This window comes from Cervus canadensis, chromosome 29 (genome assembly GCF_019320065.1).
Source record: "Cervus canadensis isolate Bull #8, Minnesota chromosome 29, ASM1932006v1, whole genome shotgun sequence".
Taxonomy (NCBI): domain Eukaryota; kingdom Metazoa; phylum Chordata; class Mammalia; order Artiodactyla; family Cervidae; genus Cervus; species Cervus canadensis.
Genome location: NC_057414.1, coordinates 39,977,709 through 40,001,032, shown reverse-complemented (window position 1 = coordinate 40,001,032; position 23,324 = coordinate 39,977,709). Strand labels below are relative to the sequence as shown.

General features: G+C 54.5%; 3 protein-coding genes across 11 annotated transcripts; 1 reads left to right on the top strand and 2 right to left on the bottom strand.

Annotated features, from left to right (window-relative positions):
* Positions 1-151: 151 nt before the first annotated feature.
* NUDT22 (nudix hydrolase 22) lies at positions 152-2,970 on the bottom strand. 3 transcript variants are annotated; one of them, XM_043451628.1, is made up of 6 exons: positions 2,813-2,968; positions 1,930-2,427; positions 1,503-1,601; positions 824-921; positions 594-687; positions 152-318 (listed from the first exon to the last, which is right to left on the bottom strand). In XM_043451628.1, the coding sequence occupies exons 1-6, from the start codon at positions 2,885-2,887 to the stop codon at positions 217-219; spliced, it is 966 nt and encodes a 321-aa protein (XP_043307563.1). In that variant the 5' UTR covers positions 2,888-2,968; the 3' UTR covers positions 152-216. The 3 variants fall into 3 exon arrangements, with proteins under 3 accessions (XP_043307563.1, XP_043307564.1, XP_043307565.1); XM_043451629.1 differs by having other exon boundaries at positions 2,753-2,828; XM_043451630.1 differs by lacking the exon at positions 1,503-1,601 and having other exon boundaries at positions 2,813-2,970.
* TRPT1 (tRNA phosphotransferase 1) lies at positions 2,877-5,432 on the top strand. Of its 7 annotated transcripts, none has more exons than XM_043451634.1 (8): positions 2,877-2,941; positions 3,277-3,363; positions 3,610-3,691; positions 4,238-4,407; positions 4,501-4,675; positions 4,887-4,943; positions 5,019-5,129; positions 5,265-5,432. In XM_043451634.1, the coding sequence occupies exons 2-8, from the start codon at positions 3,286-3,288 to the stop codon at positions 5,354-5,356; spliced, it is 765 nt and encodes a 254-aa protein (XP_043307569.1). In that variant the 5' UTR covers positions 2,877-2,941; positions 3,277-3,285; the 3' UTR covers positions 5,357-5,432. The 7 variants fall into 7 exon arrangements, with proteins under 7 accessions (XP_043307569.1, XP_043307573.1, XP_043307567.1 ...); XM_043451632.1 differs by lacking the exon at positions 2,877-2,941 and adding an exon at positions 2,946-3,081; XM_043451635.1 differs by lacking the exon at positions 2,877-2,941 and adding an exon at positions 2,964-3,096.
* On the bottom strand, positions 5,343-22,762 carry FERMT3 (FERM domain containing kindlin 3). The gene is made up of 15 exons (XM_043451627.1): positions 22,608-22,762; positions 21,865-22,037; positions 19,240-19,473; positions 18,903-19,022; positions 18,628-18,796; positions 18,207-18,309; positions 8,592-8,699; positions 8,300-8,434; positions 8,168-8,217; positions 7,936-8,060; positions 7,605-7,711; positions 7,197-7,442; positions 6,728-6,852; positions 6,004-6,145; positions 5,343-5,908 (listed from the first exon to the last, which is right to left on the bottom strand). Exons 2-15 carry the CDS (start codon positions 22,022-22,024, stop codon positions 5,729-5,731), a joined length of 2,004 nt encoding a protein of 667 aa, XP_043307562.1. The 5' UTR covers positions 22,025-22,037; positions 22,608-22,762; the 3' UTR covers positions 5,343-5,728.
* Positions 22,763-23,324: the final 562 nt, after the last annotated feature.

Genomic DNA, 23,324 nt, shown 5'->3' with positions numbered 1-23,324 from the left:
CCTTGCAAAGGGGCACGGCCCTCAGCTTGCAGGGGGGAAAACTGAGGCTGGGCCTTTTTTTAACCCAAGTCACTTGTCCTGTCTCTCTCACCCACCCTGGGCTCTCCCAGTGGCCCCCTCTGTCTCATGGAAACAGCAGATGCCAAAGGAATCCAAGAATAAAGTCCTTTATTGTCTTCCGAGCTGTGGTGATAGGGCTTGGGAACTCCAGGAGACTCAGGTGGAACTTCCCTGGACCCGGTTGTAGAGGAAGATGGCGCCTTTGGCTGAGGGGCAGAGCTCAGCCCACATTTCAGTCTCCTGCAACCTCTGCATACTCTGTGGGGAGAGACAGTGAGACCCAGACATCTCAGCCTCAGGTTTCTTGTGGGAGCTGTGCCCACAGTTCCTGAGCCTCAGAGCCTCATGTTAAGGGGGCTGAGCAGGTCTCCAGCACTCTCCCTTGGGCTGAAGGCAACCCCGCGAGGACTTGTGGCTCTGGAGAGCTCTGAGATCTGGGAGACCTGTCTGACCCAGGCCTGGGAGACACGTGCATCACCAGGCCTCTGCAGGCCCCAACCCAGCTGCTTATCCAGCTGCTTGCCACCTCGAACCTGTTTCTCCACAAAGATGATTCCTGTGGATTCGTGGGCCTCAGGTCCCCCACTCATGTAGTGTCTCCTCACCTGCTCAGAAGTCAGGCTGCACCTGGACAGGATGTGAGAGTGGCCTGGTGAGTGCTTAGCCCCAGAGGGTCCCTGTGGAGCCCCAGCTCCCTCAGCCATGCCCCTCAACCACCCACCTACTCCAGGACCCAGGACTCTGTCCCCCAGAGATCACTCACTGGACGTAGAACTCAGCACTGGCACGGCCGGCACTGGTCTCATTGCAGGCGATGCCCAACAGCAGCGGCTGGCTCAGGGTGAGTGGCGGCACATTCACCTGGGGCCAGGGGTACCACCTCTCAGTGCCCAATGCCCACATCCCTGCCCCCTCAGTGAAGAACAGCATGTTACCCTAATACAGCATTTTACAGTTTGTAGTTCAAGTGCCAAGAGTCACAGAAAGTCAGATCTTGGACACATTCATTTCATGTGGGAAAAACAGAACTGGAGAGATGGAACAGTTTGCCCAGAGTCACCCAGGGGAAGTTGATTTAGTAACTGGGACTCCTATTTACCCCTCTTTTCAACAAACCTGGCAGCAGAGTAGGCAAGACATTTATCATTATCCCCATTGTAGGGAGGAAAACCTTGAGGCACATAGAGAAAAGGGTTAGAATTCCACTTCAAGTGTGCCTAGCTGCAAAGCCAAGCTCTTTGTTCAATGCCAGATGCCTAGAACTTCCCTGACAGTCCAGTAGTTAGGAGTTCCGTACTCTCACTGCCGAAGGCCTGGGTTCAATCCCTGGTCAGGAAACTAAGATCCCACATGCCATGTGCCAGTCTGGACCTGTGGAATTCTGGCTTGTCCTACCTCCTCCCTCCTTGCCCACTACTCTGTTCTGCCTGCCCCTCACTCACCTCATCACAGATCTCCTGGAGGACACTGGAGAAGAGCTCGTGTACCACCAGCTCCCCAGGGAGGTCCTTGTGCAGGGGGCTGTCACCTGGGCACAGGGCCTGTGAGAGGTCAAGCTCAGTCTCTGCTACCCTCTTTCTGCCCTGCTTTCCCCCAACACTCACTGGCCCTGAGGGCCACTTTCTCTGACCCTAGCCCTCTTTTTCCAGATGGGCAACCACAGGTTCAGCTAGATTGTCCATCCCCACCCCCATCCCCAGTTCCCTAGCTTCCCATGGGTCTGGGGCAGGATTCAGCAGAGAGGCTGAGAGGCTACCCCTAAGAAGAGACTTCAGAGAAGCACCAGGCCAACTCCCCTTTTAAGAGATGAGGAAGACAAAGCTGAGCTTTGTGGGTCTTTGTGCCTCTGTGCCCAGCCTGGCATCTCACCTGAGGCTCAGGATGCCCACCGGGCACGTCCACAAGCCCAGGTGCCTCAGCTACCTGGCCAGAGCGGCGCAGGAAAACAAGGAAGTCGTCAGCAGTGGCCAGTGCAGCGCCCACGCCCAGAGGGTCCGCCAGATAGGCTTGCTTGTCACCCCAGTCGATGGCCCCCTGCTGTCGCAGCCAGGCAGCTGAGCTGGCCCAGTTGGTCCCCAGGAAGGCTTGATAGGAAGTAAGGCCCAGGCGCAGGAGCAGCTGTGGCCCTGGCGAGCCAGTGGACGCCAGTGTGGCGGAGTGCAGGCGGAACTTGGGAGCATCAAAGAGCCAGGGCTGGGCCTGAAGCCGGCTCTCCCAGATCGCGGCGATGGCCTTGTCCCCTCCTGGCAGTGGGCGACGGTCATAGACTGGGCTCAGCTCAGCTTGTACCTTCTTCTCAGGCAGCCCCCCCTGTGGGCACTGCAGCAGCAGGGTCACCTCAGGGTCCATGGCCTGGAGAGGGCAGTTCTGGGGAGGACACAGCCAAGCCTGTCACCTCGGGGGACCCACAGCCTCCCTTGGGCCCGGCAGCTAGCTCCCTCTATCACAGACTTCCTGAGGGTATCCCCAGCCCTTCTGCACCCCCCTGACCACTCCCTGGGCAGTAAAATGTCTTATCATCCCAGCAAGAGCTCCAAGGCTCCTGCGACCAGACATCTCTTAGACTCCCCGGCATCCCTACAACCCAGAGGTCCTGGGTCCTGTCTCCCCCTAGTGCCCCTGTCTCCCCAAACCAAAGGTCCTGCCTCCCCCCAATGCCCCTGTCTCCGCAACCGACGGTCCTGGCTCCAACCCTAGACACGCCAGGACCCCTCCCACGGTCCGGAAGCTCCAGCCTCTAGCCCGCACTCACCGGCCCACTCTCCCGCAGGCTCCGCCCCTTTCCTCGGAGCGGAAGTGCCTGCCCCCTTCTTTCTCGGCTTCTCATTGGCCGGTTCCGGCGCTCAGGGCTCCAGAATCAGCTGTCCCGCACCCGGAGTCGGTGAGCCTTCCTGTCTGTCCCTGCTCCATCTGTCTGGCCGGCCCAAACAATTCCGCCCCTTAGCCTGGATGCCGGCGAGGCGCCCCTTGCGGAGCAGACCAGCGAGCCTTGGTCACGGGGTCTCGGATTCCCAGGCTGACGTAATGTGACCTTGGGCAAGTCTTGCCTGCTGGGCCTCAGTTTCCCTATCGGCTCCAGGGAGTTTGGGGTGGGAAGTGAGTTTAGTGGTCTGAATATCCCCCTCCCAGTTCTCACGTGCTGAAGCTCTGTGGCACCGGGCAGCATGGGGACGTGGGAGGGGCCTTAACTGTCTCCCATGTCACTGCTCCCCACAGGTCTTGGCCATGAACTCCTCTGGAGGAAGGAGGCGGGAAGCAGCTGGGCCCAAGGGTAGAAGGGCTCACAGACCCCCCAGGGAACAGGTGCTCCCCTCTCCACCCTCCCCCCGCTCCCAATGTGGGAGGGCAGGGGAGGGCAGCTCTGAGCCCTACTCCCTGGGAAATGCTGATGGCGTGGGAGCGGGAGCTGCTGGGTCCTACTGTTCCCAGGAGCACAGGGACTGCTGCCCCTCTGGTCTCCTTCTGCAGCAGGTCACTCAGATTTCAGGGTGAGCAGCTGGGCAGGCGGGGTCACCACTGGGACTAAGGGTCACCGCTGGGCTCTTTCAGGACCGAGATGTACAGCTGTCCAAGGCTCTGTCCTACGCCCTGCGTCATGGGGCCCTGAAGCTGGGCCTTCCCATGGGGGCCGGTAAGTGAAAGTCTTAGGGGCTGGGCCGAGAAGTGCTTGGAGCCCAGGGAGTAGTGTGAGCAGGTCAGTCATCACCTTCCCCCGTGGCTCCCACCACAGTCCTGTGGGGACAGCACAGAAGGTACATCCCTGCCATGTACAGGGAAAGCTGAGGCCCGGAGTCCAGGATCATGTCCAGGGTGGACTAGGAGAGGAGCCTGTGTCTGGCCAGGCCTGGTGATACCTCCAGCCCAGTGGCCCAATAAACACTTACGCCAAGATTGGGCACAGTGGGTGATGGGGCAACTGATGTTTATTGAGTGTCCACTCTGGGCCGGGTTCTGTCCTCAAAAGCGTCCCTTGATCTTTGTGACCCTCCGTGATACAGGGTGGGTCCTGTCTCATGTGGGACAGAGCCTATTTCATGTAAGGTGAGAGACTGAGGCCCAGAAAGGGGAGACTTTCTAAAGGTCATACAGGCTCTGGTCTTGCGGTCTGAGGCTCCCCTTGTGAACTCTGGCCCAGGCCGGAGCAAGGTCATTTCCTTACCACCCTGCCTTCCCACAGATGGTTTCGTGCCCCTGGACGCCCTCCTGCAGCTGCCCCAGTTCCGCAGCTTCTCAGCTGAAGATGTTCAACGCGTGGTGGACACCAATGGGAAGCAGCGCTTTGCCCTGCAGCCAGGGGACCCCAGCACCGGCCCCCTCATCCGGGCCAATCAGGGTCATTCCCTGCAGGTGGGTACTAAGGGGACAAGTGGCAGAGCCATGTGAGACCCCTGCCTGTGAGGGGAGGGTCACTGCCGCCCTTCCCCCCCGCATTCATCCCAGGTGCCTGAGTTGGAGCTGGAGCTGCTGGAGACCCCGCAGGCCCTGCCCCTGCTGCTCGTCCATGGCACATTCCGGCAGCACTGGCCATCCATCCTGCTCAAGGGCCTATCCTGCCGGGGAAGGACACACATCCACCTGGCCCCAGGACTGCCTGGAGACCCTGGTGTCATCAGTGGTCAGTGCCCCTCCCCCAAGCTACTCTGACGCAATCTGTCCTTCCAGGTCCCACTCCAAGGATCATAGCCTCTTGTCCAGGGCCAGCCCATAGCCTGCATGCAGGAATAAACCCCCTCCCCACCCCTTGAAATGAGCCCAGGACCCAGCCCACCCAGGTTCTATAACTACAATCCAGACGCCCCAGGCCCCAGCTCCAATTGTCCACTCAGGCATGCGGCCCAATTGTGAAGTGGCTGTGTTCATCAACGGGCCCCTGGCTCTGGCAGGTGAGTCTGGACACAGCAGGGACCACTCCAGGCCTTCTGAGAGGGCTTGAGTCACATGTCTGGCTCTGTCTGCAGATGGAATCCCCTTCTTTCGCTCTGCCAATGGGGTGATCCTGACTCCAGGGAATGCTGACGGCGTCCTGCCTCCCAAGTATTTCAAGGAGGCCCTGCAGCTGCGCCCTACCCGTAAGAACCACCACCCCAGCCAGCCCTGTTCTTTGGGCCTGAAGCCTGTGCCCTCTGCCCTTACCTGTTTCCCAGCTTGCAACCCCAGACTGACTTAGTTCTCCCTTCTCTAACCAACTCTCCTCTCTATCTCAGGAAAGCCCCTCTCCTTGGCTGGTAATGAAGAGACAGAGCATCAGAGAGACCCCAAGCACGGCTCCAGAGGAAGAGGGATGACCCAACAATAAAATATTTATTTTTTTAAAAATGTAAAAAGATAACAAAAAAGAAACTCCGGTTTGAAACTATGAGTCATCATCCCGTGGCTGCAGCCAGTCTTCCTCGTGTGCTCAGGGACTTCATCTGGGTCAGAGGTGTTGGTCCTGGCCACTCAGACAAGCAAAGGGTGGGTGCTGTGCAAATGACGGCCCACCCTCCTGGGGGATGGCAGAGTCTGACCCAGCCAGGACCCTGGTCTACACAAAGCCAGTGACAGTGAGTGAATGGGCCCAGCTCGGTCGTTGCATGTCTGGAGAGGGTGTGGATAGTGAGTCCCAGTGGGTGTGGACTTAGGAGTGGTCATGGCAGGTGGTGAGCGGGCGGGGACAGTGAGACAGGCTTCAGAAGGCCTCGTGGCCTCCCGTGAGCTGCAGGAAGAGGTCCTCGTCCAGCTCCTCCCCCCGGGCTCTCTCCCGCGTGGACAGGAAGATGTAGCCCCCGATGTACTCATGCACAATGCGGCAGCCGGCGGACACGCAGCTGAAAGCCACGTTGATGTGCTCGTCGAACTCGATGGCCACCTGCAGAGCGGGCGGTCAGAGGGCTGGTACCTTGCCCTGGCAGGGTCTGGCCTGGTGGTCCCAGGTCCCTTCCCCCACCCTCACTCTGGGCCCACCTGCCGGATGTCCCAGTTGACATTCCACTGGCGCATGTTGCTGAAGCGCCAGGTCTTGACCACGTCACCCACGGACAGATCGATGCGGATCAGTCGGTTGTTGGCGATGCCCAGGATCTCGTCTTTCCTGCTGCCCTTGAACCTGGTGCCCAAGAGGAGAGTGTGAGGGGGGTACTCCCCCCGCACTCTGCATGGCCCCGGAGCCCACCCAGAGAGCCTGGTGTGGCACTCAGGAGCAAGCTGGCAAGTTAGTCCCTTAATTTCTCTGGGTCTCTAGTTCCTCATGTGGAAAATGGGGGTTCACTGATGTAATCACAATGATAGCATTTAGCAGCATCAGGCAAATAGTCCATGCCTTTCAATCGGAACTTTTTCTCTTAGCATCATCCTCAGCTTGTTCCTGTCTATACAGGCTTGGAAAGTGGGCAGTCAAAGGGGGTGCTCCCTTCATAACAGCCACCCAGCCTTGCCCTATAGACCAGCTGCCCAAGGTCCAGAGAGAGAACGGTGTGTGGCAGGGCTGGGATGGGTGCAGGGGGCCACCCGCTCTCTCGGCCTAATCGCTCTCTAGTGTTTGCTGCACAGGTGCAGGATGGAGGGGGTGCACATGGGCTGCCCTCAGTAAGGCCTCCCCCCAGAGGACAGGAAGGAAGGCTTCAGGCGCTGCCCCCAGGCAGCAGGGGAGGGCCCTGCCTGGTAGAGCAGGCTGGGGTGGGGCTCCTACCTGACCACAACATAGGAGATGCCGAAGTCGGGGAGGGACTGCCAGGCCTGGATGAAGCGCAGCTGGGCCTCAGACAGCGAGAGCTGGGCCACGTTCTGGTGGGCCTCCAGGATCCGTGGAGTGAGCTGCAGGACCATGCTGGTGAGGGGCTGCCAAGGTCCCTGAGACCCCCTGCCTGTCCCCATCAAGGAGACAGGATGTGGAGCCTGGGGTGGGGACAGTGCCCAGCGTGGGGCCACCGGAGTGCACCCTGTCTGCATTCAGCCATATGAGCTGAGCCAGGCCCTGAGGAGGACAGGGCAGCTGGACTGTGACCCCTCCCAGAGGGTTACACTCAGTCTCAGGACCCGGGAGGGAGAAGGAGTGAGTGAGTGCGTGCATTTCCAAGGGAAGGCTCTGTGGAGATCCAGGGGCCGAGGTTGGCCAGGTAAACCCTCTGGTCAGTCCCACCACCCACTCTCCCTGGCACCTGCTTGGCCTTGAACTTTCTCTGGAAGCGTGGGGCCACAAGGCCGTAAGGGTTGAGGCCCTCGGCAGAGGCATCGGGGCCCTGGGGATGGTTGCCAGAGCCCCCGCCGCCGCTGCCGCCGCCTGTCCGCTGCAGGCTGAGGAAGGCCAGGATGGCCTGCACCTCGCTGGAGTAGCTGCTGTCCGCCATGGTGCGTCCCTTGGAGGCCAGTCGACAGCCGGCCATCCAGCGGGCATACTGCTGCTCCTGGGGTGGGAAGGGCGGGGGAGGGAGGTGAGGGCCCTGCCCCAGGCCGGGCCCCGCCCCTTGCCCCTGGCCTGGCCCCGCCCCATGCCCCCCTGGTCTGGTCCTGCCCAGTGCCCGTTTAGCTCTAGCCTCCAGGGGCCCTGGTCTCTGCCCTTCACGCACATCCTGGCACCGCAGGTAGATCTCACTCATGCCCTCAGGGGAGGGCACCAGGAGTTTGATGCAGAACTTCTGGCCTGAGACGTTGACATCTGGGACCACTTCACAACCTGGAGGAAGAAGGGATGGGCTAGGGGGCTGGGGAGGGGAGCCCTGGTGCGAGGGCCCTGAGTGAATGGCAGCCCTGCACAGTGGCCTCAGGTCAGAGGGCATCTTCCAGCCCCTAGTTGGAGATGTGGGAGCATTCACCTGGCCAGTCCCAGGTGGGCCAGGTGAGGCCCCTGCCCGCCCTTGGCCCGCCCCTGCCCTGGTCCTGCAGACCGCTATCACTCACCCTTGAGGTTGAGCTGCTGGATGGGCTCCGCGGGGGCCTCGTCCTGGCTCTTGTAGTAGGACAGGGTGGTCTCCTTGAACACCACCCAGTGCTGGCGGTACCCCTTCAGAGTCAGTTTCCGGGGCCTGAGGGTGTGGCACGAGGTTCAGGACAGGCCCCCTCCCTCCCTCCCATCCTCTCTCCGCACTGGGCCCTGCTCCAGCAGGGCTGCCAAGGCTGGGCCCAGACTCACCGGAAGATCCGGAGATGGTCCTTGAGTTCTGGGATGGTGGTGAGGCTGTCCTGGGGAGGAGAGGAGTTAGCGGGGGCGCCCAGCCCCTGCGCTCGGCCCTGACCCCAGCCCCTGCCCAGAGCCCCTGCTCACCAGCACGTCCGTGGGTGCCGACCCCTCCAGCTTCACTTCCAGGTTGCTCAGCGCTGCATCCAGGTCGTCCAGCCCTGCATCGGTGCCCGCCGGTTCGTCCACCTCCCCGCTCTGAGACAGCTTGTTGATGTGATACTGGAGGGGACACGTGGCCGGGGACAGCTGAGCCGGCAGCCCATTCGCCCAACAGTGCCCTCAGCTGGGCTGCCCTGGATGCAGGGTTCCCTTTGGAAGACCCTGCCCTGGGCCTGGCCCGCACCCAGCCCCCGGGGTCCCCCGGCCTGCCCGGCACCTGTAGGGCTGCAAACACCATCATCTCCTCCTCAGTGCAGTCAATCTCTTCCAGCAGCAGGTCCCACCGAGCCTGCTCGTATAGCTGGGTCAGCCTCACTGGGTCTGTCTGGAGGGAGGGGGAGGCTGGGTTGGTTGGGTCACACCTGTCCTGAGCACCCCATGCACCCAGCTCCCCGCAAGCCTCCGGCCTCAGCCCAGCCTGTGCTGTGCAAGCTCCTGGAGTGGTTCCACATGGGCAGCAGACCCCAACCCCAGCCTGCCAACCCCATCTGCCCAGGCAGGCTTCTTCCCTCTAAACCTTTCTGTGCAGTTATTGAGTATTCATCCACTGTGTGCCCTGCGTGAAGGGCCGGGGGGTGGGGGACAGAGTAAACCACTCAATAAATAAGTGATTCAAAGTGATAAAGGAAGTAACTTCCAAACCAGGGGCTCACTCATGTGCCCAGGCAAGAAGCCCAGGAGCTTGATGGTGATGAGAGAGAATGGAACTAGGGTGCGGGACTGGGGAGGGCTGCTACTCCACAGAAGGAAGCATTCCGGGAAGGCTTCCCTGGGGAGGTGGCTTGCTGCACTGACATCTGGGAATGACAAGGAGCCGCTGACGAGGAGCGTGGTAGGAGGAACATTCCAGAGAGAAGGAGCAGGGAGCTCAAAGGGGCAACCCCATTTACCCACAGAAGTAAGACTAAGCCCGCACTCCCTTTGAAACCCACCAACATCAATAGCAAAGGCATAACAAGGATAAAGGCAAAAGGATGAAGAAGAGAGAGGGGACTACAGCAGGTTGAGAGATATCAACAAAATTTTGGAAGATGAAAAGCAAACACATGGACAGGGACTGAGCTGCCGGGAGGGAGAGCTGGGTTCTCACACTCTTTTCCCTCTCTTGTTCTATGGCAAAGGCACTGGTGAGTTTGGAAAAAATCAGAAAGCAAACAGCAAAAAGAACTAAGATCTGAACACAGGCATCCCAGTTCATGTGGCAGACAGGCTCAGGTCTGGGAGGGGAAGGTGTCAGTCACTCAGTCGTGTCCTACTCTTTATGACCCCATGGGCTGTAGCCACCAGACGCCTCTGTCCATGGAATTCTCCAGGCAAGAATACTGGAGCGGGTTGCCACACCCTTCTGCAGGGGATCTTCCCAAACCACCAAGGATTGAACCCTCATCTCCTACATTGCAGGTGGGTTCTTTCCTGTCTGAGCCACCGGGAAAGCCTTTCTGGGAGGTGAGGGTGGGCTCAAATGAGGACCACAGAAAGTCTGTAAATGGAACGGTCCCTCCCTACTCCCTGCAGCCGAGTGACTCCCTGCTCCCAGCTGGCACCTGGTAGAAACCAGAGATTTACTCTCTCAAGATGCTGAGCCAGTGCATCTGGCACTCCCGGCACAGCTGGGTGGGAGTACGTTGTACTGAAAACAGCTGAATGAAGAGAAAGTTGGCATTTTGAAAGATGAGACACCCTCAGCCCTTCATTTGCCATCAAAGACATTGGCAATGAGCCTTCTATTCCCCAGTCAGGAGATCAGAGCTTTCACTGCTGAGAAGCCAAAGAGAAACCCCCCATAACAAGGGGCATTCCTGCCCCATCTTCCCCAGGAGACCCTCCCAAATGCCAAGCCCTATTCATCCACTCAGAGTTTCTAATTGGCTTCTTAGAGCCTTACTAAATATGAAAGGGCAGGCAGGGATTATCCACATTTAACAAAAGCTGCTGGCATGAACTACAGTAAGGAGAAAAAAGAACTTGGAGGAAATAAAGACAATGTAGAGAGCAGAAAAAACTTCAAACACTAGTTGAAATCCTTACAGAGACAAAATTCTGCACTCATAAAACAAGAACAGGAGGCTATTTTGAAAAGGAATGTAATCATAAAGTTACAGTAATTAAGACAACATGGTATTGACAGAGACAAATTGATCAATGGAATCAAAGAGAGTTAGAGAGAGGGACTTTGCTGGTGGTCCAGTGGCTGAAACTCTGTGCTCCCAGTGCCGGGGGCCCAGGTTCCATCCCTGGTCGGGGAACTAGATCCCACATGCTACAACTAAGAGTTAACATGCTGCAAATAAAGATCTCGCATACTGCAATGAAGATCAAAGGTCCTGCATGTTGCAAACTAAGACCCGGCACTTCCAAATAATTTTTTTTTAATATTTAAAAAGAGAGTCAGAGAGAGACTCATATATATTCATCTTAGGACAAGGGAGATCTTGCCATCACTGGGGAAAGGATGTTCTTTTCAATAAATGGACCTGGGTCAATTGGATACCCACAAGGTAAAAAAAAATTTTTTAATTAAAAAAATGTAAAGTATTTGTATCTCTGCCTCTCACCACATAAAAATATCAGTTCCAGTTGAGTTGCAGATCTGAATATCAAAGTGAAAACAGTAAAATCTTTAGAGAAAAATAGGACTACATCTGTGCAATTTTAGAATAAAAGATTTCTTAAACAGGATGCAAAATATATTAATCATAAAACAAAAATATGACTCAGAATATATTAAAATTAGGAGCTCGTGTTCCTCAAAATAAACTACTAAGTGAATGAAAAGGCAAAATATTCTGTGCTTTGTGAAAATACATTCACAATATATTTATCTGTCAAAGTACTCTGTACAGAATATATGAAGAACTCCTACAAAGCTATATGAAAAAGATAAGTACCTCAGTGTAGAAATTGGTAAAACATTGGACAGAAACTTCACAAAAGAGGATATCCAAAAAAAAAAGAGGATATCCAAAAGGCTAACAGTCATATGAAAAAGTTCTCAACTTGATTAGTCATTAGGGAAATGTAAATTAAACCCACATAAAAATCAAATCAGTGGTTTCCTGGGTTTGGGTGTGGAAGAAGGAATGACTGCAAATTGGCACTAGAGAACTTTCTGGGGTGATGGAAATGTTCTAAAATTGGATTGTGGTGATGGTTGCATAGCTATATAACTTGCTAAAAATAAACCTCTTACAGTGGGTGGTTTTTATGGTATATAAGTTATATCTCAGTAAAACTGCTTGAATAAACAAACAAAATACCATATGAGATACTATTACATACCTACCTGAATAGCTAAGATGGAAAAGGTAGGAAATATCATGTACTGGTGAATTTGTGCAACAGTTGAAACTCTCATACACTGCCAGTAGGGGTGTATGGGGGTGTAGTTATCTACTACAGCTAAACCAGTGCCTGCCCCATAACCCCTGGTGGCTCAGATGGTAAAGAATCTACCTGCAATGCAGGGGACCCAGGTTCATTCCCTGGGTTGGGAAGATCCCCTGGAGGAAATGGCTACCCACTCCAGTATTCTTGCCTGGAGAATTCCATGGACAGAAGAGCCTGGTGGGCTACAGTTCATGGCGTCACAAAGAATAGGACACACTTTCACTTTTCAAACTAGTGCCTGCCCTACAACCCAGAAATTCCACCTCTTGGTGTAGTATACCTTACAGATAATATGGTATATGTTCACCAAAGACATATGCTGGAATATTTATAGTGCTTCTATTCATAATAGCCCAATCTAAAAATTGTGCAATGCCCATCAACAATAGAATGGAGGACTTGCCTGGTGTACTGGATATGAGACCTCCTGCCAATGCAGGGGACACGAATTCAATCCCTGGTCTGGGAAGATTTCATATGCCATGGAGCAACTAAGCTCATGCACCACAACTACTGAGGCCACGTTCTAGAGCCCACAAGTCTACACACGGCAGTGAAAAACCAGTGCAACCCAAAATTAATAATAATAATAATAAAATAATAGAATGGAAAATTAAAATCAACTGTGGTATATTGACAGCCTGAAATATTACACACCAATGAGAAATATGCTACCCTATATGCAACATGGATGAATCATACAAGCATAATGCTGAGTGAAAAAAACAGACACAAAAGAGTATATAGAATGTGTGATTTCCTTTATGTAAATTTCAAATATGGGCAAAACTAATCTATGGCGTTAGCAGTAACATTAATGGCTCCCCCTGTGGGAGATACTGCTTGGATTCTGAACACTGGTAAAGTTCTGTTGCTTGATATGTTGGTAACATTTGTGAATATTTCTAAATGTATGTTACAGTAAAAAAGCAAAATAAAATAAAAAACACTAAAAAGGGACAGTCAGAAAATAAGAGCTCTTAAAATTTAAAAAGACAGTTGCAGAAATTATAAAGTCAATAGATAATTTGGAAGATCAGTCAAGGAACTTTCCAGAAAGTAGAACAAAAAGACAAAAAACATAAAAAAGGATAGAAAAGATAAATGTCCAATTTTTTCTTGTAAAATAAATCCAGGAGGTATAATATTTACTAAGTTCCAAGAGGAAAAAAAAAAACAGAAAAATGGAAGGGAGTGAATTATTAAAGAGATTGTATAGATCATGTTTCCAGAACTCAAGGACCCAGGCTTCTGATCTGAAAGGGCTCAGCAAGTGTGTGGGACAATCAAAGAAGAAAGATTCATACGAGGACATACTGTTGACAGATTTTTTAAACATCAAGAGATACGGAAAAGATTCTTTTGTGTTTTTTTTGTTTGTTTGTTTTGGCTGTGCTGCGTGGCTTGCAAGATCTCAGTTTCCTGACATGGGATTGAACCCAGGTTATGGCAGTGAAATTGCTGAATCCTAACCACTAGACCACTAGGCGACTCCCAAAAAGATTCTTAAGTTTCTGGGGCCTCTCCTACCCCTCCAAGAAAAATCGAAAGGGTCACATATGGAAAGACTGAAAATTAAATGGATTTGGATTCAACAGAAACATTAGAAACTCAAGGACAATGGGAAGGTTGCTTCAAAATTTGGCAGGAAAATGTTTCAAACCTAGACTTATACAAACTTTCATGTGAGTGAGGGTAGACCAGCAACCTTTTCAAACACACAGGATTTCAAACTACTTAGGGAAAGCTATTACCATTTTGCCATTTTAGGGGAAGTCATTAAATATATGCTCCATTGACATGAGGGAGTCAGTCAAGAAAAAGGAAAATGAGATCCAGGAATCAAGAAGTCAACTATAGGAATTACCAGGAAATAGTGAAGGGAAGTTCAAGGACAACAGTCGATCAACGGGTCTAGATTGCTACCATTCCACAGTTCTCACCAAGATATAACACTGACTGATATCCTAAAGTAACCAGTCATTTTGAAAGGGGCATTGTGCTCCAGCTGCAGCGTTGGAGGGACTCGGTTATGGACCATCCCACCTCATCACTCTGAAGAACTCCCATGGCAGGCCACAGATTCACAGAGAGTGTCCAGAGAGCCTTTTGGTGTCTTACTTCTAATTGTGCACAGACAATTAACAGATGGTAAAGAATCTGCCTGCTATGCGGGAGACCTGGGTTTGATCCCTGGGTTGGGAAGATCCCCGGGAGAAGGGCGTGGAAACCCACTCCAGTATTCTTGTCCAGAGAATCTCCATGGACAGAGGATCCTGGCGACAGTCTATGGGCTGCAAAAAGTCGGACACTACTGAGCAACTAAACACAGACAATTAACAGAAAATAAATAAACCAAGGAAGGAAGTATAGTCACTCTGTGGCTTAGCTCAGAACGCTATTTATATGTGTCACCATTTACAACCACACTCATTTGTTTTAACTAAAAACTACAACACAGCTCAGTTGGAAAGATGTAAAAGAGGTGTATGTTGTAGGGGAAGGAGGGAGGATATAAGACAGCTAAATTTTCATCCTTCACACAAAGTGAATAGATAATTCATGGAATGAAAAAAAAAATCAAGGGAATAGACATATCTAAGCTTGTCATATAGAGGTAAACACTAGAATAAAAAGCTAAAGATTTAAAACCTACAGTCTCTAGGGATCAGAAATCTGGGATAAGGAGAGGTAGAGTAAGGAACTGTTTTTCTGTTGTTGTTATTACTACTGGGACTATTCAACTCCTTAAGCTGTTACTTTGGTTTTATTTTGTTTTTTTTTAAGCTGTTACTTTGATTAAAAATAAAATTTAAGGGATTTCCCTGGTGGTGCAGTGGTTAAGACTCTGTGCTTCCACTGTAGGGGTCACAGATTTGATCCCTGCTCAGGGAACTAAGATCCCACACACCACAGGTGCAGCCAAAAAAAAAAAACAAACAAACATTTAATTTACAAAACAAAGAAAACAACAAAGACCAAATGGATTTTAGATACTGGACAACAGATCACCCTGTACAGCAATGATGAATCGCTATGAAACAAGTGAATGAATGGTGAGATATCCCCAGCTTGCCACCTGGAGCAAGTGTGAATGCTGTAGGCCAGAGGAGGACCCCAAATGGAGCCCAGCATATTCCCCGAGGTGAGAGGTGAGCAGGTGCAGTTGAGAATTTGGAGAGTCCAAGGCAGCTAGAATTCACAGGGCAGAGTGCTACAGAGGAGAGAACTGCACAGAAAGTTCTGCATAGAATCAGCAGAGGGCTCCTTTCGAGTCTTTAGCTGATTAATAAGTATATGTGTGTGTATAAGGGAACAACCCAAGGCTGATGGAAGAAAACACTGAAAGTCACACGTGGACATTTGCCAGAGCTCATTTCAGGGTAGGAATAGTTCATATTCCAAACAGAGATTAGAAAAACATCATATATATATAACATCAGAATACTCAGAAGGCTCTTGCCCCAGAAATAGGGTAAATTTTTGTCCAGTCTAATTAATAATTGCCTTTGCCTTTGTGCATGCTCAGTTGTGTCCAACTCTTTGTGACCCCATGGACTACAGTCCACCAGGTTCCCCTGTCCATGGAATTTTCCAGGCAAGAATACTAGAGTGGGTTGCCATTTCCTACTCCAGGGGATCTTCCTGACCCAGGGATTGAACGTACATCTCTCACGTCTCCTACATTGGTAGGCAGATTCTTTACCAATTGGCCACCTGGGAAGTCCCAGTTAATTATTATAAATTATAATTGTTAATGTTCAAAGCAAACCTTAGAAGGATCAAACTGTTTCCAAGTGTCTTAACTTTATCCTCAAATAAGATTTTTAAGTATTTAAAAAATGCAGCACATAAGAGCGTAAGATTTGTAGTGTCTGGTATCAAATTAAAAATTATCAGGCATGAAAAGAAGCAGAAAAATACAACTCATAATTAGGAGATAATCAATAGAAGTAGATCCAGAAAAGACACAGATAATAGAATTAGTAGACAAAAACACTAAAACGTTTTTATTTTTTTGGCCATGCGGCATACACAATCTTAGTTCCCTACCCAGGGATGGTTTACTCTTAACCACTGGACTGCTAGGGAAGTTCCTAAAATGTTATTTTAAATATATCTTGTATGTTCAAGAAGATAGAGGAAAGCATGTTAAGGAGAGATGGAAAATGTTAAAAAGGTCCAAATTGAACTTCTAGGCAGGGTATTAATGGCAGATTAGACAAGGGAGAAGAAAAGATTTGTAAACTTGAAGACAGAGCAATAGAACTATCCAAAATGAGACACAGGAAAATAAGACTGGGGGAAAGAAAAAAACTAAACAGAACATCTGTGAACTATGGGACCATTTCCAGTGTCTAATAGTCATGTAATCAGATTAGCAGAGGAGCAGAAAAGATACATGAAAAAATAAAGGTCAAAGATTTTCCAAATTTGACAAAAACTACAAACTCAGATTCCAGAGGCTCAATGGACCCCAAGCATGAGAAACCTGAAGCAAACCAAGGCACATGATCATCAAATTGTTTAAAGCCAGTGGTAAAGAGAAAACCATAACAGCAGTCAGAAAAAGACACATTACCTACAAAGGAACAAGCCACAAGACTGTGAGGCAGTACTTTTAAGGAAAAAAAAAAACATCGACCGAGGACGCTAAACCAAAGAACAGTATTTTTCAAAATCACAGGCAAAATAATGACTTATAGAGACGAACAAAAACTGAAAGAATTCATCACCAATAGATCAGCTTGAAAAGAAATGTTAAAGGAAGTCCTTCAGGCGGACAGAAAATGATACCAGCTGGAAATCCGAATCTATACACTGGGATAAAGAGTGTAGGAAATGGTGTGAGTGTAGGCAGAGAGAAAAGACTGCTTTTCATATTTAAAAAATGGATTTGCGGGACAATTGATTGAGGGAACTGTCTTGTGTCTTGACTGTATCAGGTCAAGGTCCTGGTCATGATACTGGTTGAGGGTAACTGGGTAATGAGTCCCAGGTGTCTGGGATCTCATGTATTGGTTCTTACAACTGTCTGTGAGTGAATCTTCAGTTACCTCAAAACCAAAAGTTTAATAAAAAATAATGGACTGGTTATTAACGCTTAAATAATTACAATGGGACTTCCCTGGTGGCGCAGTGAATAAGAATCTGCTTGTTGATGCTGGAGACATGAGTTCGATCCCTGGTCCAGAAAGATTCTACATGGTGCAACTAAGTTTGAGTACCACAACTACCGAGCCTGCATCTAGAGCCTGGGAGCCACAAGAGAATTGTAAGTGCAGGGTTTTTGCCATGAGTCTGTGGTAGGAGGAAGCGCTGGGCAGACAGGGAATCAAGAGTTTTGTTTCAAACAGAAGCTGAGATGCCTGTTAGGTGCCAGGCAGAGATGGCCAGTTGGACACAAGAGTCTAGGGCTTGGACATGAGAGTCTAGAGCTCAAGGAGAAAGGTCTGGGCTGGAGGCGGTAAAATTGAGAGCTTCAAGAGCACAGAGATGATCCTTAAATCCAGGAGGCTGGAGCTTCCTGGGAGAAAGGGTGGAGAGAGGAGGCTGGAGCTTCCTGGGAGAGAGGGTGGAGAGTGGAGGCTGGAGATGGAGCCCTGGAGCCCGCAACTCCCAGAGGCTGTGGAGACAGGAGGAAGGGCAGAGGGGCAGGGCAGCTGCAGACCCCCGAGCGTGTGGGGATCAAGTAAGAAGTGGACTGGGGCACTTCCCTGGCGGTCCAGTGGTTAAGACTCCACGCTTCCACTGCAGGGGCCACGAGGTCCATCCGTGGTCGGGGAACTAAGATTTCACATGCCCTAAGAGCAGTACAGCCAGAAACAAAACAGCATGGAGGGCTTGGTCACCTCCACAGGACGGGGAAGGAAGAGGGAGTTGGCTGAGGAGACAGAGGGCATCAAGGAGTACCCACAGGAAAGGCTTCCGGGGAGCAAGGACACTGCACCCCAGGGTTCTGTAGACAACGATGCTTGCAAGCTTTGCAGGGAAGGGGGGACAGAGAAGTGGGGCTTCGGAGTCCAGATGCATGGAGCCTGTTTGTTTCCATGCCTTCGGCAGGCAGGCAGGGAGCGATACACACAGGTGTCTGCCTGCAAAGCTTCACCCCTCACCTGGCCTAGTTCCTGCAGGTCCCAGTGCTGCTGCCTCCAGAAAGCCTTCCCTGAGCCCAGGTGCAGGCGTCTTTCACCGGAGCAGGCTTCCCAGCACCTACCACGGTCTACCCTGAGCTGTCTCTACCTGATAACCCTTGAGGAATAGGCCTTGGCATCCATGGGGGCCCAGCACCACGTTGGTGGAGCTAACCAATGGGGGTGTGGACCGACAAACGGACAGCTGGACAGACTCCCACAAGTGTCTAACCTTCACGAAGCCCAGACCTCCGATGCGAGGTCCCCCGTGTCCCACTGACCCAGGCTCCCTTCTCCCTGACCTGGCCCACCTTGGGATCCAGGTCGAAGAAGCTGTAGTACTTGAAGCGCAGCCAGAGCGTGTCCCCGGCCTTGATGCCCTGCTGCATGAGGCACCGCGACGAATCCAGCCACCTGGACCAGAGCACAGGTTGGGGGTCAGGACGGAGCCGGGGGCAGCAGGACAGGATCGGGGGTCCGCGGGGACGGGCAGGGGCAGGGCTGAGCTGGGGGCAGCAGGATGGGGTGGGGGGTTGGGGGGGGCAAGGGGCAGGGCTAAGCCGGGGGCAGCGGGGTGGTGGAGGGGGCTGGGCTGGCTCAGCGGCAAGCGCACACATAGAAAATGAGAGCTGGGGACAGGGCCAGCAGGCCGCGGGGAGGGGGAGGGGGCTCTGGGAGCAGGACACGTGGCATGGGACGCCAGGGCACATGCAGACCCAGTGGGCCACGCACCTGCTGTGGAGCTGGGTTTTGTCCAAGAGGGAGCTGGGCCGGGGCAGGCGCTGCAGCAGGAGGGGGTCCGGTGGGGGCTGCGGCCGGCTCAGCATGTGGTAGCAGGCCTCCGTCTGGGCGCTGTCTGAGAAGTGGGCTGGCATCCCCCGGAATGACGCAGGGGCCACGCCTGGAGTGCAGGTGGGGTTCAGTCAGGCCCGGTAGCCCCCACCCACCCAGGCCTCTCCCGGGCCCCCCGCCTGCAGCATCCCTGGGCTGCCCCAGCCTGCACTCACCCCCGACCAGGACAACCTTGGTCAGGTCATACACCTCCTCCTCCTGCTCCTTTTCTTTCTTCTTCTTTTTCTCCTTCTCAGGAGCGCGGAGCAGAGACATCTCCTCAGGGTGGCGGATACCTGAGGGGAGCCGGGGCCTCAAGGGGGGCCAGGGTCCTGCCCTGTGACCTCCCGCCCCACCATGGGCAGTTTGGGGCGGGTCCGAGACCCCCAAGATGGATGGGGAACGACAGCTCGGCTAGGATGATGTGATAGCGGCTGGGCCTGGTAAGGGAGGGGACCTTCCCCCTGGCTGGACCCTGGCAGGGGGCAGCATGGGGGCCACCCGGCGACTCACTGAGGAGCCGGCAGATGGCCACCATGGCCTGGAAGAGGGGCTGGGAGAAGCTGGCGCGGAGGCGCAGGGCGCGGCGGTTGGGGAGCCGCAAGATGACAGGCCGGTGCTGGGGCCCGAAGAAGAGGCGGGCGTCGGCTAGGATCCCGTATTTGTCCAGCGTCCAGTGGGTCTGCAGCAGCCACTGCCTTTTCTGCTCCCACCAGATGGCGTGGTCTGACCAGTCCTGCTTGCGTTCTGTGGGGCCACAGGCAAGGGCAACCGTGTCAGCCTGGGTGGGCCCTGCCCCCAGCGCTGAGCACAAGCCTGGGATCCAGAGGTGGTGAGCACCGCCTCCCCGGCCCAGGCCAGGAGCAGGGCCAGGCTGGGGGCCTAGGACTGAGGTCGTGGCAGGACGGCCGTTTGCTGGCTAACCTGCTTGTCCCCTGGGCTCAGCTGCTACGGAGGGGAGTCACTTCCCCGGGGGAGCCCCCAGCCCAGAACCCAGCACCCCGCCTCTCATATTCCAGGGCACTGGGCTTCCCCATGCAGCACCTCCTGTGTCCTCTCGCAAGCCCCGCCTTCAAGGCTTCTCTCTGGCATTTCTGGGAGCTCGGGAGGCCTGGGAGTTATGCCGAGCACACAGCAGCAGGCGCCCCGTGAAGAGCGAGTGGTTTCTGGCTCTGTGACCTTGGCCAAGACCTGAACCTCTCTGAGCCTCAGTTTTCTAGTTCCTGAGATGTGAGCAGCCATGGACAGTGAGCAGGGCCTGCCGCCACGTGGCGAGTGCAAGGTGTCTGTGACACGGGCATGTGGCCGCATCAGTACAGAGCACGGGCTTTCGGTTAGAGATGTGAGCGCCTCTAGGTCTCACGCGGCCAGTGACAGAAGACACACACTCCCCTCTTGATCCTCCCCCCAGGAGTCTGAACTGGTGCCAGGTGAGCGCGAATGAGAGTCCCCTAGTGTCAGAGCCCTTCCTGGGGAGTGGTCCCGTCCCCTTCCCCAGCTCCACTTCCTTCCAGCCTGCTCCTGCCCAGGAGTCACCCCGCTCCTGCCCAGGAGTCACCCCGCGGCGCCTTCACTCTGCTCTTGGTTTTGTGGCACCCACTCCCTGTCTCCTCCTGACCCTCTGCCCTTGTTCTCTCTCCAGGCCGGCCCCTGTCCGTCCCCACAGGTTCAGGAAGAGGACCTTCTTCTCCCTCCTTGCATGCCTTTTCCCAGGGTGAAGGGGGGCCGGTCTCATCTAATCTATGGCTTCGTCTTTCTGCCGTGAGCCCCAGACCAGAAACCCACAAGCCACTGGCGAAGGAGCACATCCATTGGCTTCGATCATTCCAGAAAACTTTGTTCGCCTGCCTACGTGCCCAGCTCTGGGACTATGAATGCAACAATCCTGAGTCCCAGCCCCCCAGGGGCTCCTCTTAACCTTGCTCTGCCTGACTCTGGGGGGCGCTTCCCAGGTGGCGCTAGTGGTAAAGAATCCACCTGCCAGTTCAGGAGACAAAAAGAGACACAGGTTCGATCCCTGGGTCTGGAAGATCCCCTAGAAGAGGAAATGGCAACCACTCCAGTATTCTTGCCCAGAGAATCCCCTGGACAGAGGAACCTGGCAGGCTACAGTCCATGGGGTTGCAAAGAGTTGGACACGACTTAGCATGTACTCAGGCCTGACTCTGGACCCAACAAGGAGCATGCAACCTGCGTGCTCCTTGTTGAGTCCTCTTGCTTTGCCATGGACCGTCCCCCGGGGCAAGCTGGGCCTTCTCTTGGGGGCACCTGGTCTTCACCCTCTCTGCCTTGCTCGGCCAGGCCTGCCTGAGTCTCGTCACCCAGTCTCCTGGGGGACCCTCTGCTCCCCACTTCTGCTTTCACAACCTCCTGGGGCCCTGCCTTCTGGAGGCTCCCCTCACTACCTCAGCCTTGTGGCCAGGAGGTCCGGGGGGGCCCACACTCTCCACAAGCCACTGACCTCCCTCCTGGGCCGCACGTGGCGGGGCCAGGGCTGGATGGGTCTGAGGCAGCCCGCCCCCACCCTGCACCCGCAGGGGCCCAGGTCACAGGCTGGCTGGGCCTATCGTGGGCCTGCCTTCCGGCTCTGGCTATCAGAGCCAGCCCGCCGCCCTCCCAGGAAGGGGCAGCCCCCACCCCAGCAGGGAGAGGCGATGATGAGAAGCCCCCTGTCGCTGGCCCTGCTCCCCTCCAGGGTTGATACCACAGGAGGCTCTGCTGTAACTTCCTGTGGGGGCAGGGCCGTCCCACCCAGGCTGGGGCCTGTCACCAGCATGCTGAGGGCTTCCGCCCAGGGACAGGGCGTGGGAGCAGGTCCCTGAGTCACCAGGAGCCCCCTCTGGCCTCCCCTTGACCCCCAGAATGGGACCTCAGCCTCAGCCCAGGCAAGGCCCCTCCTGGCCCAGAGGACCGTGGCCGGGTCTGGTCCTTGGGGTCTTAGCAGAACCAGCTGGCATGGAGGAAGGGCAGGACGACAGTGGGAAGGAGGGGAAGTTGAGTTGGGGAAATGTCTTTTTTGGAACCAAATGATTAAGCTGGTGCCTGAGTCACCGTGACTCCATTATCGAGAGCCGCGCAGCAGGGCCAGCCCGGAAGCGCTGGGGGACCCGGTGGGCAGCGGGGGCAGTGGGCACTCACTGATCTCCTCCACAATCTTCAGGAGCACCCCACCGATGTGTGACTCCCCTGTGACGCGGAGGGTGAGAGACTCGGCCTCCGGGTCCTCCTCTCCTATAAACACCCGCAGCTCCCAGGACGAGTCGATGTAGTCCCCGGTGGCTGTCTTCATGCCCGCCATGGCTGCAGCGGCGCTGAGGAGAGGGTGGGAAGGAGGCGAGTGGGCAGCTGGGAGGTGGCCTGTGGTGCCCAGGGCAGGCAAGGGGCCAGAGGGCAAGCCTGCAGGCCAGAGTGCCGCGACACCAGCAAGACCTGGGGAGCTGGGTTGTTCCAGGTGAGAAACTCAGACCCCTCTCTCTCCATCACAATGGTGGAGCTTCGCAAGGGCCCCTCAAGAGACCACATTGCCCAGCCCTCTCCCTTTGTGCAGACGGGAACACGAGGCCCCGTAAGAGTAGGAAGGGGCTCCCCAACATCAGCCAGCTCAGTGCCAGAGCTGGGCCCACCCTCCACCTGCTTGCCCAGCCGACGGCCCAGCCCAAGCCCGCCCTGGCAGCTGCCCACCCTAGAAATGGTGAACCCAGGTCAGAAAACAGTCCCCATCAGGCCCAAAGCTCAGCGCCACCACCCCAAAGCCACTGACGCCTCTCAAAGGCCGTGGAAAGTCCAGGTTGCCGCACTGAAAGAGGCTTGCTGGGCAGAGGGGGCTGCCAGAGGGCGAGGACGAGGAGGGTCCTTGGGCCTCCAGCTGCCGGCCGGCTTACCTAGCCTGCAAGGGGCTGGGGCTGCAGGGGCGGGTCGGCGCGTCAGCCGCTCCTGGCCGCAGCCCGCGCACCTGCAGACCGCTGCGTGCTTCCTCCCCCTCCGCTTTCTCTTTGGAGTTTCCTTCAGAGGGCAGCCCTCGCTTATCGCGAGCAGGGCGGGCTCGCCCCTCCCCAGGGCCCCTCCCCAGGGCGGGCGGGCGCTGGGTGCAGGAAGCAACTGCCAACACAGCCCTGCCTCTGCACAGGAAGCAAGTGGGGCTTGTGGACCCAGCACCCCACAGAGGGTCCCCTCACTTGGAGGCTCGATTCAAACTAGAAAAGCCACCAGTTCAGGTTCCCGTGTAGGAAGCCGTCTTCCTTCTCAGGCCTGTCATGAGGTGGGGTCTTCCGGCTGCCAAGAGCGAGAGCGGCGGCATTCAAAGGATGAGATCTGGGTTATTTAGGGACCTGGCAGGTCAAGCCAGAGGCTTCCCAGGTGGTGCAGCAGCAAGGAATCCGCCTGCAATGTAGGAGACGTGGGTTCGATCCCTGGGTTGGGAAGATCCGCTGGAGAAGGAAATGGCAACCTACTCCAGGATTCTTGCCTGGAAAATTCCACGGAGAGAGCCTGGCAGGCCACAGTCCATGGGGGTCGCAGAGTCGGATACAATTGAGCACACACGCAGGTCAAGTCAGCTCAAGCCCAAGAATGCTTCTTATCACCACAAAGTAGAGCCT

Excerpts from the sequence above, each read along its gene's own strand:
- NUDT22 (XM_043451628.1), bottom strand. The coding sequence starts at position 2,887 with ATGAGAAGCCGAGAAAGAAGGGGGCAGGCACTTCCGCTCCGAGGAAAG. Across the intron at positions 1,602-1,929 it reads GTGGGCATCCTGAGCCTCAG|GCCCTGTGCCCAGGTGACAG; the intron begins GTGAGATGCCAG and ends GACCTCTCACAG. Across the intron at positions 922-1,502 it reads TCCAGGAGATCTGTGATGAG|GTGAATGTGCCGCCACTCAC; the intron begins GTGAGTGAGGGG and ends CCCTGGCCCCAG.
- TRPT1 (XM_043451632.1), top strand. The coding sequence starts at position 3,010 with ATGCCGGCGAGGCGCCCCTTGCGGAGCAGACCAGCGAGCCTTGGTCAC. Across the intron at positions 3,364-3,609 it reads ACAGACCCCCCAGGGAACAG|GACCGAGATGTACAGCTGTC; the intron begins GTGCTCCCCTCT and ends GGGCTCTTTCAG. Across the intron at positions 5,130-5,264 it reads CCTGCAGCTGCGCCCTACCC|GAAAGCCCCTCTCCTTGGCT; the intron begins GTAAGAACCACC and ends TCTCTATCTCAG.
- FERMT3 (XM_043451627.1), bottom strand. The coding sequence starts at position 22,024 with ATGGCGGGCATGAAGACAGCCACCGGGGACTACATCGACTCGTCCTGG. Across the intron at positions 19,023-19,239 it reads GGCCATCTGCCGGCTCCTCA|GTATCCGCCACCCTGAGGAG; the intron begins GTGAGTCGCCGG and ends GGCTCCCCTCAG. Across the intron at positions 8,700-18,206 it reads TCTTCGACCTGGATCCCAAG|ACAGACCCAGTGAGGCTGAC; the intron begins GTGGGCCAGGTC and ends CCCTCCCTCCAG.